Genomic DNA, 15,919 nt, shown 5'->3' with positions numbered 1-15,919 from the left:
ATATTTTCCTGTTTAGAAAAAAAAAAGAAAAGGCTGCAGTAATCAAAATTCCTTCAACAAACTCCTTCCTCTAAAACTCTGCCAAATAAGAAAGAATATCAGAGGAGGGGGCGAAGTTCCCACAGCCTCAGCTCCAGGGGGCGATCGCCCCCCTCCCGACTGCCCTGATTACAACTATTGAATCACACAGCAAGAAACAGAGAGCGAGAGAGAAGCATAAAGTGAGGACACTGAATAACAAAGTAGATTTGCGACAATAAACGCGATATCAATGAACAAAAAATGTAATGTCATAGAAAATGCATGCCTAAACCCATGTGTGTATGGTCGACGAGTTATTCGTATCAATTTAACTACCAGCTATGAACTTCTGTCTCCAACAGAACGACACCCAACAGGTGTGTCATGCTTCACAGATGATCGAAACGTGACCTATGCTTGTAAGACTGTGATACATATATAGCCTGATGAATCAGTAATGGGATAAAAGGTCGACGTGTTCCTTTTTCTCGCCATTCGCGCGTATTCAACTCAAAACTACGTTACTGCACACTGCGTTTTCTTCAAGCTGTATCGAAATACGTATGGGGCGTAGCGCGCCATCAGTACCTGAGCTATTGCGTTTGTGTACCGTTATACCTCTGGCTCGTGATCTAAGTATACTTTAGAGTCAACGGGTAACATTAAAAGGCACCTCAAACTTGCGAAGTCTTGGTGTTACTTTACGCACGCTATGTAAATCAAAGCTATAGAAGCAACGTTTTCCATGTTTGTATATATATATATCACATAGCTCCTATTCCACCTGCGTTCTGTACATAACGGCACGTGTACTGGCAATGTCTATACAAAGTAATTTTCCTTAAAAGCTTGCCAACTGTCTTACCACGAGACGATATAAGACACGTCCATCGTGTTTTGTATCACCTTTTGATAATCTGACTGGCAAGTCACAAGATTACATTAACGTTCTCTTTGCAAAGAAAATGGGCGGAGTCTATACGAGCTCTTTCTCCAAACAGAAAGAGTTCGGAGAACTCGCACGTGAACTTCACAGCTCCACGTGGGCACCCACTACACAAACTCATGTGTCCACACCGATTCCGAAACTGAAAGCTCGAGGAATCACCACACGGACCTTACCTTGCTTCGATACCGTCTCAACACTACAAGGACAGCCCCACCATGAGACCACAACCACTTATCAACACGGAACATCTTTTTTGTGCACGTTGAGCGTGGACACACGGAGCACCACGTTGAAACCCGGAGATGATTCCAAACCTCCCGCGTTTAGGCTTAAAGCCGGCGGTGTAGCAAACACACAAGCACGCACACGGCGTTCGGCAGCAGCAGACGGCATGCCTGACGTTACTTACATTTCATGCGTTTGGGGCGGTCCTGCTTCCGGCGTGGCATGCCGTCGTAGTTCGTTGAGTTCCTCAGGGTGGTTCAGAGTTCACGTCGCAGCGGCCGTCGTCTGAGCGACGCCGCCGGGCAGATGACAGACGCTGCACCGTGCATCTAAGGAAACTGTTTGGCACCGTCGGGGTGACGTCGCCGAGATCGACAGGAGCTGCGCTGTCGACCGCCGCCGAAGGCATCACGGGAAAGCAGTTCGCTTTCCGGCGGCGGTTGGTGTCGCACCGCCATCTGCCGACACAGGTAGAAACCGCGGGCTAATAGCGGGCGGATTTGGGATTTGATTTCTTTGCGTTTCCGCAATCGAGTTATACGTTCTCGTTCAAAAGTTTGCTCTCCCAGATCAGTGTCTGAGACAGATGAAGCAGCATGCCTTCGTGTGGCCATGAGGAACATATAGAACACTATAATATACTATACTATACTACTATAGAATAATATACGTATATATATATTAACATATGGAAACGTCCGTATCGTAGACTGGATAACAGCCCTGTAAAGATTACTTTTGAAAGGTAATGAATTACGACTACAACTACATGTTCATAACAGTAATTGAATTAGAGTTACAATTACAAAATAGCAATTGTAACTCAATTACAACTACACTTAACAATAAAATATAATTGAGTTACACTGAATTACATTCATTTCGGTACATATTTTTGGGGTTTACCTCTATTGTATATGTAATGAAAACACAAACGACTAGTAGACTAGACGAAACAAAGGAAAATGACCAATGGTAGTGGACCACAAAGCTTAGTATAGTACAATCTTAGAATTTCTGGGGAAATACGTTTGTTACTGAGCAGAAACATTAGAACATTCGACATTAAAACGGACATTTTTTAAGTTATGCTCAGGGTTCACGGTTTTCGGTTATTATAATTTTTTAGACCTCCCGAAACGCGACAAAAATGAACGCAAAATCAAATTACAGTGGTACATGCTAACCACAAGGGGGATTTCTTCTCAGTCTAGTGAGGGAATGCTGCTCATACGTCAGCTTATCGGGACTATTGGCCGTCAGAACCAAGGCATTCTTAAAGTTCGTGTTCACTATACCGCCACGACTTCATGAATATACCACCAAGAGAAACAGATGTTCCATTGGAGCACTGGTGGGTAGCCCCACGTTATACTTTATGGAGGCTTCAAGCGGGTTGACGGGTACCTTTCAAATTATTTATTCCACGTAGTGCTTTACTTTTGTTCTTGTCACACTCAAATGTAAAACTTTCGGTACCGTACTCATCAGATGACCTTCCATTACAGAAGCTGCAGCTCACAATGCGTTTTAAAAATATGTCATTGCAGATTGTTTTAAATTGTCGCATGGATACGGATTGTGGAATGCGCGATATAACTTGTGGTGCGATAATTCTTGGTGGGTAGCCATGCCAGCAAACCATGCGCCACGACGAACGTGTGGTTGTCCTGGCTTTGGCTGCTACACACGTGTTGCGTCCGTACGCGATAACCTTGTCTTTCGAGTCTTTCGTGATAGAGTAAAAATCGCGAACATTGCGAAAGATGTTCAACGTTTGAGATGAAGTTGTATCCCAAATCGCATAAAAATTACCCAAAAGTAACTCCGAGTGCATTAAAAATTACTCGCAAAAGTAATTAAAATACTGTTACAATTACATAATATTCAACGTAATTCTGGATTTTAATATTTTTTTTTATTTACACTCTTATGTTACAACGCCTTACGGCATTACTGTAGTGGGGCTACATACAATACAAGTAAGTAATATGTACAACGTGTAAAAAATTAAAAAGCACACATGTGTACAACAACACGTACTCAGGACTAGACGTGATTCCACTGGCCTATGGTTCGAGGAAAGAATGAATGTTTTGTAAACATCAGTTCTACATCTGTAGGGCTGAATTTTCCTGTAATGATCAAATCTTGGTGAGATGTACGATGGAGGTTCCAAGTAACGATCTCTTATTATACAAGTTTTATCATTAATAATCTTATCGAAAAATGGCAAACGTAACTGTTGTCTCCTTGCGACAAACTTTACCCTTCACCTTAATCTTAACTTTAACTTACTTACACTAACACCCATGCCCATACAATTAGACACTAATCTAGCCGGAATATTTTAAACCCTCTCTAATCTCTGAATTAAAACCCTTTCGTGGGGATCCCATACTGTACATGCATACTCCAGACTAGGCCGAATCGTAGTAATGTAAGCATCGATTTTAACTCTAGTACTAGCCTGTCTAATATCACGAAAAACAAAGTGAAGAGTCTTTATAGCTTTGGCTGTAACATAGTTCACATGCGAAGACTATATCGCATTTCATTAATTAATCATTTCATCAATTCATTTATTTCATCAATGTATTACAGTAATTGAATTACTTTACAGGTCTGCTGGATAACATATCATCAACTTCTCTGCAGAATGGGATACACGAGTTCGCTGTGTGATACCAAGGTGTTACGTTAATCTGCCGAAAATCGGGAGCCCTCTAACGGACATGGGGCGGCCTTAAAATGTAACGTCCGGGCAGCATGGGTAGAGAGCGAGCGGATAATGAGTTACATCACGGCCTATAGGCTGTCCCGTGTTAACAATAGTCAAAACTTAGCTCTTGAAAGCTGCCTTTGCTTTGTCACGCCACCATAACTAACTTAAGACGAAACAATAAACCCTGAGGAGCTCATTAGCAAAACGCTTCACACAGCGGGGTTTAGCACAGATTTTAATCACAATCGGGTTCCATCACAGCACCTGGTTTCCTGTTCTTAGGTCCCATTCGAGAATGGTTCAGGAAGTGTCTGTTTCAGACAACTTCATCGTTGTTGAAATTTGAATTGTCTGTGTAGGTTGGGTGCCAAGAAAATCTTGGGGGTAATGGAGTAAAATTTTCATTTCCCAAAATAAAAAGAAGAGGGACAAGGCCGAAAGATTTCAAACATATGGCCAATTCCCTATGGCTGTAGTTCCGAAAAGCTTACACTGTCTTGAGTGTGCGTGTTAGACTGGTCGCTTCAGTGCAATATGCGTCGCGTTCCATTCGTTCGCTCGTTGATTCGTTTCTGGAACCGCGTGCCGTAGTCAGCCACGCTCACAGTCTAAGAAAAAAAAAGAGTAAAATGGGGGAGTAAGTGCAGCGTCTAGTCCCGTAGACTGCCAATTACTCCCCATTTTAGTCCCCTAACTCCGACATTTGCTCCGAGAAACCGCAAATTGTCACTGAACTTCACAAATGTCCTTCCGAATGCGACAGTCTACGTAAATATGTGCTCTTGGTCAATTTGATAGCATAAGGCTGTATAACTCAGCCAACTTCACAGTTTTCCACCCAAACAGAGTAAGAAACAGTTACACTCTTAAAAATGAACTTTACCGCATAGCATGCTCCTAGCCAACCATCATCTCGAATGATATCGTTATCTTCCCTGATTTGTTGAAAACGGGAGGCGTACGCCTTTTTTGTGACCGTGGAATAAACAGACCGTGAAATGGAGTCTCCACTCTATGGCATTCATTAACTCCAATGCATTTACTCCCGAAAGGGACGATTTTTTGTGGCAAGGCATTTTCCCCAAAAGGAGCAAAATTACACCTTTTTTTCTTCGAGTGCAGACGGGCAACGACACGACTATCGTAGGGGGGAATCGTACTTCGGTGGGCCGTCTTCACAGGGAACTGTGCCGATATTTCTCTTAAAGCGTCTCAGCAAACCCAGGGAAAACAACCAGACAGCACAGCCGACGGCCGGGTCACCTCCCAGCCTCGGCGTGGGATGCACTCTTAAAAATGAACTTCACCGCATAGCATGTTCATAGCCAACCATAATCTCGAATGATATCGTTATCTGTCCTGATTTGTTGAAAACAGGAGGCGTGCGCCTTTTTTGTGACAATTATGAACAGCATAAGTGTCACAGAAAAGGCGTATGCCTCCTGTTTTCAACGAATCAGGGCAGATAACGATATCATTCGAGATTATGATTGGCGCAGAGCATGCTATGCGGTGCAGTTCATTTTTAAGAGTGTACGGGAGCTGATACTCGTTGGTTTCTACACCTTAAAAACAGAACTTCACCGTATAGCACATTGTGCGCCAACCATTGCTACGAATGGTAGGGTTATCGCGGACTCGAAGAGAGTGAAAGGGGGAAGGGTCTCAAACGCCTTTTTTGTGGCCATTATCATTTTTCCAACTGACACAAAAAGCCGTACGCCCCGCTCTTTCTTCGAATCAGAAGCGTTAACCCTATCATTCGTGGCAATGAATGGCGCACAGTGAGCTGTGTGGGGAAGTTCTGTTTTTACGGTGTACACTGAGCTCTCACTGGCAAAACACACCGCGCTGCACTAAAGCGAACAGCGGAATTCGTCATTAGCTAGAGTTAGGCCAAAGTGTTCGTTTGCCTTCATGCTTGTTGTATCTTATTTATGTTAAATTAGGTTACTATTAACATGATGATAGATTGATATATTATGCTAGAGAGGTTGAAACTATATATGTTAAATTGGCGTCGGTTGGCGCTTTGACTCGGTACCAATCTCAGTTAAAATTTGACCGAACAATGACAATTTAAGCATTGGTAATTGAACGTCCGAGTCGTTTAGAGTAACAGGAAATGGGTAGGTTATTATATTTGCTACAACTCCATGCAAAAGTTGCGTTGATTATACCCGAGTCCAGATGACGTCTTCGTCTGGCATACGTATGACATCCGTTACATTCTATATCCCGACACCCGTTACAGATCACATCAGAGGATTGCAGCCAGGACTTCAGCAGCTTTTAAGGACGAAGTTTAAAATTATGGTTCCAAGTGGGCACACCCTTTACATCAATTGACTTACTTGGCACGCCCGTCTATTGCATGAGCTACAACACGTATCGATGACTGCTGGCTCGTTACCTTTGAGTGTACAGAGCTCTTTTGTTTGGGCATGCCTGTAGGACGCAAGCAGAAAATGTATCTCTTTCATACGTATATATTTTGTATGTACTGCTTGCGACACGGTTGCCTGAAATCAGCACCCTGCGGTTTATCCCATCTCAAATCTTGAGGTGTTCCAAGATCATTTACGAGGGGTGTTTAAGTCAAACCGGGACTTTGTCTCCTGAGTGTACAAATGGCTCGCGCTACTTCTTTTTCGTCATTTTCACACGCGAGAGGCCTCCGCGTTCACCACGTGGTGGTCCAAAGTTTGTGCAAAACAGAAGACACGTGCTGGACAAGATGACCGACAACGAGGTGAGCGCGCACATCGAACAGCGAATTGTCATGAAGTTTCTCGTGAATGAAGGCGTAAAGTCACCTGAAATTCACAGAAGACTTCAGGCTCAGTATGGCCACGATACACTTAGCCGCAGCAAAACGTTTGAGTGGTGCAAACGGTTCCGAGACGGCCGTACATCAGTACAGGACGACCCCGGCCGGGACGGCTCAGAGCCCAGTGTCAGAGTTCCTGAGAACATCCAACTTGTGGAGCGCCTGATCCTCAAGAACCGACGGATAACATGTCTCGAACTGTCTCGAAAGACGGACCTTTCTGTGGGAACGTTGAACACTATCATTCATGAACACCTCCAGTTTCGGAAAGCCGGGCCTCATCACCAAAGGAGTCCTCCTCCTACAGGACAATGTACGCCCGCATACCGCACATCTCACGACAGGCACCTTACAGGAACTTCGCTGGGAGTTGCTGCCAACTCCCCCTTATAGTCCAGACCTCGTCCCCAGCCATTTCCATCTCTTCGGTCCACTGAAGGCGTTCCTTGGGGGCTGCCACTTCGGCTGCGACGACGAGGTCAAGAATGCGGTCCGATCATGGCTGCTACGCGCCGGTAAAGATTTCTACGCAGCTGGCATCCAAGCTATCGTGAAAAGCTGGGACAAGTGCATTAGTGCCAGCTGGAGATTACGTTGAAAAATAAAACTAATTTCTCGCCTCTAAGTTCATTTTACTTTAGCGAAAAATGAAAAGTCCCAGTTTGACTTGAACGCCCCTCGTATTTCGAGTAAGAAACATGTGCAGTATATGGTCCACCTTTGAATACAATATTGGAACAACATTTTCGATGGCAATCAAGGAAATACGGGCTGCAGAGCTACTGACAGGCGCTTTCAGACAATCTCGAACAAGTCCATCAAGGGCGTTCAAGTGTACGAGGTACAATAATTTCAAAATTCGTAGCCATGAAAATATGACTATAACGCATTTGAAAATATTGCTGTGGAGCACCCATGGGGAGGGGCTTAAAGTTCGGGTCAACACTTTCATTAAGATTTTACGTTCTTTCCTATTAATCAAAACACAGACGAGTCTACAACTGCAGTTTTGTATAGCCCTTCTGGAATAATTTCTCAAAATGCCATTTCCACGGTTGTTTTCCCGCTGTTAGAAATATCGAGCTTGAGCAGTGCCCAAAAGCTGCCCGCGATACTAGCGATAGATCTGAGTACGCTTGCATTACTGTGCCCTTGTGTGCTATAGAACTCGACTGTGATTAAAATAGGTGCGAAACCCCACTGCGCGGAGCGTTTGGCTAATGAGCCCTTCACGATTTCTAGTTACCTCTAAAGTTAGTTATGGTGGCGTCACTGGCGTGACAAAGAGTACAGGCAGCTATCCAGAGCAAAGAGTCAATCTTTCGTTGCTCAACGAAAGCACACGCAACTCCAGTTTTGCCGTTTGCACCATCAGTATAAAATTCATCGTGCTTCCCGTAACTGTCCTTTATGGCAAGAAATTCTTGTTTGATGACCTGCGGATTGACTGCTTTCTTATCATATTTGGTTAGTGTGAGGTTACATGAGAACCTCTTTCTCTAGCACGGAGCTGTACTGGCAACTGCTACTAAGAGGGGGTTCCGGAAGTCCAGGAAGTTCACCTGTTGGGCATTTTGTTCCAATCTCATACTTAATGGGGGAATTACTCTTGGTTTATTTTCGAAGAGTCTTTTATATCGGGTTTCAGTAATGCATCCATGTGCAGGGTTTTCTGGTTGACTCCTTATTTTCGCAGCGTACATGAAAGAAAGGAATTGCCTTCGCCTTCTAAGGCTGCAAACGCCTGACTCTGCATAAAGACTCTTCACTGGAGTGGTACGGTATGCTCCCGTCGCCAGGCGAAGAGCTTGGTTTTGTATGAGGTCAAGAATTTTCAATACTGATGGTCTAGCTGACCCATAAATTGCAGCTCCATAGTCAAGTATTGGACGTACAGCGGATTTGTAAATTTCCACCATTGTGTCTTTGTCCGCTCCCCATGATTTATGTGATATTATCTTCATTATATTAAGAGGTCTATTACACTTCTGTTTGATGTGTTTGATATGTGGTATGAATGTCAGCTTATGGTCGAAGGTAACACCAAGAAACCTATGCTCTGTTCGTATTGGGAGTTCACGCTTGTTTAGCTTAAGGGTCGGATTTAGGAGCATTCCCCTTTTGCGTGAAAAAACCATACATGTAGACTTCTCAGCCGAGAAACGAAAGCCATTTTCGTCCGCCCAATTGCAAAGTTTGTTTATAGCACTCTGCAATTGTCTCTCCTCCCCACGGAGGTTAACCGAGCTGTACGATAGTTGGACGTCATCCACATAAAGTGAAAATGAGATGTTTTGAGGTATAGCCTTAGATATAGAATTAATTTTCATTTTAAGGAGCGTGACACTTAAAACACATCCCTGCGGGACTCCGTTCTCTTGAATAAAGCGTCGAGAGTATGTGGTTCCCAAGCGTATTAGGAACGTACGATCTTGAAGAAAGCTTTCGAGGAACCTGATCATACGCCCACAGATTCCGTATGACCTAAGATCTCGTAGGATTCCATATCTCCAGACAGTATCATATGCTCCCTCCAAGTCGAAGAATACTGAGATGCAATACTGGTTCCGTATGAACGCTTCCCGAATTTGTGTCTCCAGACGTACTAGGTGGTCCATTGTCGACCGACCCCCGCGGAAGCCGCATTGGTATTTATTAAAAACGCCCTTATCCTCTAATACGTACACTCAGCGGTTGTTAACCATACGTTTCATAATTTTTGCTACCGAACAGGTCAGTGCAATCGGTCTGTAACTGCTAGGTAATGATGGTTGCTTTCCAGGTTTGAGTATGGGTAGGATAACTGCTTCTCTCCATCCAGAAAGTAACTTCCCTTCCCTCCATATCTGGTTGAAAAATTTTAAAAGTGTAGCCTGTGACTCAACTGAGAGGTGCTTGATCATATCAACGTGTATGGAGTCCATCCCAGAGGCTGTTTTCTTAGCAATGCATAAAGCCTGTTCAAATTCGTCACACGTGCGTGCTCTAACTTGGGCGCAGCTCTTGAACTTTTGACCTACATGTTGAACTCAATTATCATCTCTGTTCGTCTCTGGACATCATCCTTTTGCGTTTTCATCATCTCATCATCAGATTGAACTTTCTGTATTAAGTGTACTGGGGTAGCCAGTTTGACTTCGTCGAAACTTACATCCCAATTTTTTCTTTATTCACATCACATCACATCACATCATCGTCACACGTGCAATCTGTGTTGTAGGGTTCAGTATCAAATGTGCGAGTGACAATACGTTTATTTTCTTCTGTGCTCTTGTATTTTGAAAAACGTGGACTGTAGTGTGACGAACTAGATATCTCTTGAAAATATTCAAATAGGGCATGTGCTTGTTTGTCTAGGTTCTTGAAAGGTACTCCATTCACATGAATCATAGGCATCGTAAAACCTCGACAACTACCTCGGATTTTGTTTAGCCTATCCCATATAACTTTAGATGGGGTGTTGCGATTAAGAGATGCAAGAAATTCGTGCCAATATTTTTTTTTTTTTTTGCTTTTCGTTGAGTGATCCGCGCTGCAGCACGCTTCCTCTTGAAGTCTATAAGATTTTCCTGCGTTGGGAACTTACGAAATTTTCCCCAAGCTTTCCTCTGTTCCTTAAATGACTTCTTACATTCATCAGTCCACCAAGGTTTAGGACGTTTAGGTAGGGAGGTTGTCGTTTTTGGAATACTTTTTCCAGTAGCGTGTATTATTGCCTCCGCAATGCTCTGATTCGCCTCGTCGACAGTCATACCAGAGGATAATGGTCCCAATAAGCATATTTTTTGGAAAGCTTCCCAATCTGCGGGGGACAGTTTCCACCTCTGCGGCCGCGTTAAAAGAGAATTACAATGTTGTACATATTTCAAGTTTGTCGGGAAATGATCGCTTCCATAAGGATGGTCATTCACTGACCATTCAAAGAGTTGAAATATCTATGCTGTGCAGAACGATACATCTAAACACGAGAAGGTATGATGTAAAGCATTATAATAAGTAGATGCTCCCATGTTCAGCACGCACAAAGAATGGGCATGTATTACATTTTCAATATGTTTACCACGTATGTCATATCTGTTGCTACCCCACAAGGGGTTATGTGCGTCAAGATCACCGAGAACCACAAATGGTTGTGGGAGTTGCAACAGAAGTCGCTCTAGTTCCAGGGGATCAAAGTCAAAATCTGGAGGGATGTACAAGGAGCATAGAGTAAAAACTTGATCGATGCAGATCTGCACTGCAACTGCCTCAAAACCTGTGACAAGAGGAATTTCTTTTGCTGGTAAATTTTTCTTTGTAAGTATTGCCACGCCTCCAGAGGGGCGGCCTGTGTTAGTCCTCGCTTTAGAGAAAAGATTAAAGTATTTGAATGGGTTTATGTTATTTCCGGGAAGAAAAGTTTGTTGTAGGCATATAGCCACTGAATTGTACCTTTCAGTTATGGCATATACATCATCCAAGTTGCTCCGTAAGCCTCGGCAATTCCACTGTGTAATGGAAATACTCATTATTAGAAGTGTGCCTTTCAGAAGGCAAAGTAATTTTGTTAGGCTATATTTAAAACTTCAACAACTTATTTAAGTTGTCTTGCCTCTCCCTCTGCCTTTTGAACGTTTCCCTTTTGAAGCCTCTGTTCGTCCATGGAAGCTAGATGTACTCGACACTGACTTCAGCGATGCACGGTCATCCGCATCCGAAAGTTCCATGGGTTGTTGACTTCCCCCCGGAAGATGGGGTGGCGACAGCCTCCGACGAGGTTTCTTCTCACTGGACTCCGTTTGGCAGGCTACGGAGACTGGCTGTAGTCTCTGCGTACTCCACGTAGTCTTTTGGGGAATGTTGGGTTGAGACTCCGGTTTAGAATGTGTCCGAGTCTCAACGCACGTCGGGGGTGGGGCCATTCCCCTACGCATCACCTCCGCAAAGGATCCAACTCTTTGGAAATCAAGCTTTGATTTTGCCGCTTTATACGATATGTTTTGTATTGTTTTAATCTTTAGAATTTCTTTCTCCTGTTGCCATCGATCTTGAAAAAACTGGGTGATCGCCTGCGCAGCTAAAGCATTTAACTGCATTAGTACAAGATTCAGGTACATGGTGTTGTACCGCACACTTTGGGCAGATGGCTTCGCCACGACAAGTTTGGGAACCATGCCCAAAGCGCTGGCATTTAAAGCACCGCCGTGGATTTGGGATGTATGGACGTACTTGGCAATTAAGGTACCCCGCTTTAACTGTGGGTGGGAGAGAATGCAAACAGAACGACAGTATAATGTGTTTTGTCAGGATTTCTTTGCCTTCCCTACGGATTTTTATACGCTGTACCGCAGTGATCCCTTGCGAAGACAAACCTTCTAAAATATCGTTTTCAGAGCTTGTAAGTAAATCATCATCTGAGATAAAACCTTTCACGGTGTTGAGTACACGATGTGGGGTAACACAAACGTCCGTTCCAGCAATCTGCTTGGTGGCTTGCAACGCGTCACTTTGTTTCTTTGTCTGTACCTCAACTTGTAGACCTCCAGAAAAAAGCTTTTTGGCTGAATAGCCCTTTCCTACAATCTTTTCGATGTCTTTTGCAATCACGAATGGAGATATTCTTCTCATTGGCCTCTCAGCGTCGGCTGAATGTACCACCAGAAACCTCGGGAAAGATAACTCTGATAGTGAGTGTTCTGCGTGGTTCTTGTCGACCTTTAGCGTAACATCGGTGCGACTCCTTTTCAGGGGTCAATCTTGTTTTTTGTGATTTTCAGAACCCATGAAGTGGAAAATTCGGTACTCACGTTATGCCCCCCACCACCGAGCCCAACCAGGGGACGCGTTCAACGCGCCAGCATTTCGGCAAGTACTATACCCTAGAGCAGTGTACTCAGAGAGGTGAAAACGCTGCTCGAGGTTGGTCCTTGCCACCGCCAAGACTTGGAGAGGGAAAGGAAAGGGGGTATAGGAGGAAAGGAAAGAGGAATAGGAGGGGAGGGAAGTGTAGAGGAGAAGGGGCAGTGACTGAACTGCATAGTCCCAGTCGGACCTCCCAGGACCTCCCGACTACGAGAAGTCAGGGGCCAAAGCGGTGTGTTGCCTTCCCAAAGGGGCCCTCACGGGTTCAACACAACCTCCGGGTTGGCTCACCCGCCAGGACTCCCATTTCCCCGGACACGGGTGAGCTACGTACAGTTCGACGTAGGGGTCTCGACTCCCACAGCGACCGAACCATAATGTGAGAGCGGGCTGCTGCGACAGGTCGGACCTCCCGACGCCGGGTATAAAGGCCAGGGGAGATGACCAATGTTCTATAGAGGCATAGCGAACGAGGACGGCAGCACATGGTCATTATTAAAAGGAACTGTTGATTAAAACAATACGCGCAGTTTAAGGTAGTTCGTTCGGTTACGTTAGTTTTGTCTAACACAGACACAAACTAGGTTATGCGTCAACCAACTTGTGTTCCAACTGCGGCATAGTGGCAAGCATTCAACACGTCCCATCGACTGCCCTCTATACAGGTCGGAGAGAGTACTGCCCCAGTCCCAACTGACCCGTCTCAACAACAAACCGCTCAGCCTTGCAGCAATCTTGGGTCCTTGGTCTAACCCTGTGCTGCACCGTCAATGCCTGCACTCATTCTATGTGTTCCTGACGTCTTCTAACTTGCTTGAACTCCATTGACCCCAGAGCTGTTGCCATGAATGCGGAGACGTGCTCTTCACAAGATTTCATCTCCGGTAGCCGACCGGATGAACTACTATCCCATCAGTTACGACGCACCCACGTGTGTGATATCTCATTTGTGTCTGTCATGTGTGTGTGTGTTCGAGTGTGTATGCCTAATCTTTTTCATCGTCATCCCACTCATGTACTAACCCACAGGCACTGAGGTATGGTACCGCAATAGTTGCGGTGAATCACCTCATCCCATAATCATTCATGTAGTTGTTGTTGTTAGTTTTTTGTGGCTCTTCCTCGTCTTCCAAGCAGAGTATCGGGCACTCCGCGCGAGCGACTGCATCGGTCGAGATGTCCGGGATGTGAGCGAGGAGGAGAGCTTGCACCAAGAAGCTGTCGCGGGAAAACAAGAGTATCCGAGCGAGTTGTAAGTAGTATTACATACTCGGATGTTTTTTAAAGTTAAGGATGCAGTTACTCAGTTACTTTTTGGCCGGGTACTCAGTAACTTAAATAATTTTTTGAGTATCTTGTACAAGCTTGTTCCATGCATTCTGGACAGTCTCTAAACTCGCTAAACTCTTTCGCCATTTTCAACAGCCCAGAAGACGAAAATATCGACAATTTAAGAGAAAAAATAAATAAATAAACGTGGAATAGCTCTACGCTCGCCAACGCTATCAGGTTTTACGGTTGCAAACCAACCGTAGCCGATACGAAGCTTCCTCGTGCTCTTGCATTTCGAGTCGTACTGATCCCAAAACTGCCGAGACGTTATTCATTTCAGCAGTTGTCCTCATTTAGGCAAAGGTCGTAGAAGGGCAATGATAGGTAGAGATGCTCATGTACATTTCCATAACACACCCCATTCCGGTTTTAGACACCCATTAATACCGCCATGGCACGACCACTAAACAGCACTCCAAATGCCTCAATACTTTTTTTGTCGCGGAATAACAAGCAGACATGCCGTTTGGCTGGCCTCTCCTCCCTTTTCCCCCCTTTTGTTCTAATAAATATGTCCTCCCCCCCCCCAACCATAATCGCGCAACTTCTTCCTCGCGGCAGAACGAAAGAAAATCATTGGCTAAACGCACATATACACACTCATAATCGCGTCAAAGACATTTTGAGCGAGCGTCACTAACTCACAACTGTCCAAGAAGTGCTAAGTGTCCATTATTACTACGACGCAAGCATGCGGTTCCCTCAAGAGTGCGCGCTATTTCTTCCCTTTTGCGGCAAAGAATCTGGAAGTTCCTCTGCCAGAAGAGTTGTCGTTCCCCTTCCGAGTGCGCAAAACCGTTTTCTCCGAGTGTTTTCGCCGCCACCAGGAATGCCAATGCGTCAGCACTTGACGCCTGCCTCGAAATCGGCTCCGTCGCTGCCCACCCGCCGCTTGGCCTCTGCGATGTTGCGCGGTTTCCGTTTAACCGAGCATCCTCCTTTTATCTCTCAGTGATGGAATCAGCTAATTCGGCGTCTCGCGCTTGGAAAGAAGGGAAACACGGTGGCTTCTCCCTTGCAATTTGTTTCTTGTGCCGGTTGTGTGGTGAGCCGGCGCACGAGCAATGACGTGTACCTCCCTTACAACTTGTTTCATGTCCTGTAATCCTCCTATTATATACATGCTTGTGTGTGTGTGTGTGTTTCTTCAGAGAACAGTCTGGAGAATGGAGGAGAACCTCGTCAAGTACTCTCTAAAAGTGCACTCTAAAAGCAGGTGGTGGTGATGGAAGTACATGCTTGCCGTACAGTCGGCCACGCTCAGGCGGGCAACGTAGCGACTATCGCAGCGGGGGATCGTGCATCCTGGGCAGACTTCACAGGGGGCTGTGCCGACATTTGTCTTGCTGCTCTGAGCAACACCCAAGGAAAACACCCAGACAGCACAGTCGGCGCCCGGTTTCGAACCCGGGTCTAACAGCAGGGGGGGGGGGGGGCGGTGCCGAAATAGCTTGCCGTTGCTGGCCACACACGAGTGGGCAGCATCACGACTATAGCAAAAAAAAAAAAAAATAAAGAAAGGGGGAAGATGAGAGTTTAAGCAGGACTTCACCGCATAACACGCTCATGGCCAACCTGGACTCAGCATGATATCGCTCAGTCTCCTGGTTTGCTGAGGACGAGGGGCATACATGGCATTTCTGCAACACTTTACATACAAGCAAATTGCAACGAAGTTGGCATACGCCTCTTGTCCTCAGCAAATCAGCTTTTACAGTGTATAGTGGACAGACAGGCAACGATAACTCATTTTTTACGGTTAACAACTGAAGGACTCGTTGGCCAACAGTGGGAAGGCACAAAAATGACGGACTCATTCGCCGGTGCTCAGCAATGATTTTTTTTTTTTTTTTTATGCAGGTAGCGATCTTACATGTGCATGGGGTATACTATACTCCAGACTAAAATAGCGATTTAGAAACACGCTAAACATAAACGCTTTGAGTATAGTAAAAAAAGAAGAAAATAAGTGTGGGAATATTTTCTTCAAAATTGT

At 45.0% G+C, this 15,919-nt stretch overlaps 1 protein-coding gene across 2 annotated transcripts in view; it reads right to left on the bottom strand.

The window, feature by feature from the left end:
* The window catches only part of LOC135378155 (protein tiptop-like), a 480,805-nt gene that overhangs the window by 451,892 nt on the left and 12,994 nt on the right, over positions 1–15,919 (bottom strand). The window contains exon 1 of one of the 2 annotated variants that reach the window (XM_064611068.1): positions 1,380–1,556. The exons of the other annotated variant lie outside the window; for it this stretch is intronic. Coding sequence (XP_064467138.1) covers positions 1,380–1,419 — 40 coding nt within the window. The 5' untranslated portion in view covers positions 1,420–1,556. Of the gene's footprint in view, positions 1–1,379; positions 1,557–15,919 lie in introns of those variants that run through there. 2 annotated transcript variants of the gene reach the window in all.

The sequence above is a fragment of the Ornithodoros turicata genome, chromosome 1 (genome assembly GCF_037126465.1).
Source record: "Ornithodoros turicata isolate Travis chromosome 1, ASM3712646v1, whole genome shotgun sequence".
Lineage (NCBI taxonomy): Eukaryota > Metazoa > Arthropoda > Arachnida > Ixodida > Argasidae > Ornithodoros > Ornithodoros turicata.
This window is presented reverse-complemented; position numbering and strand designations above follow the sequence as displayed.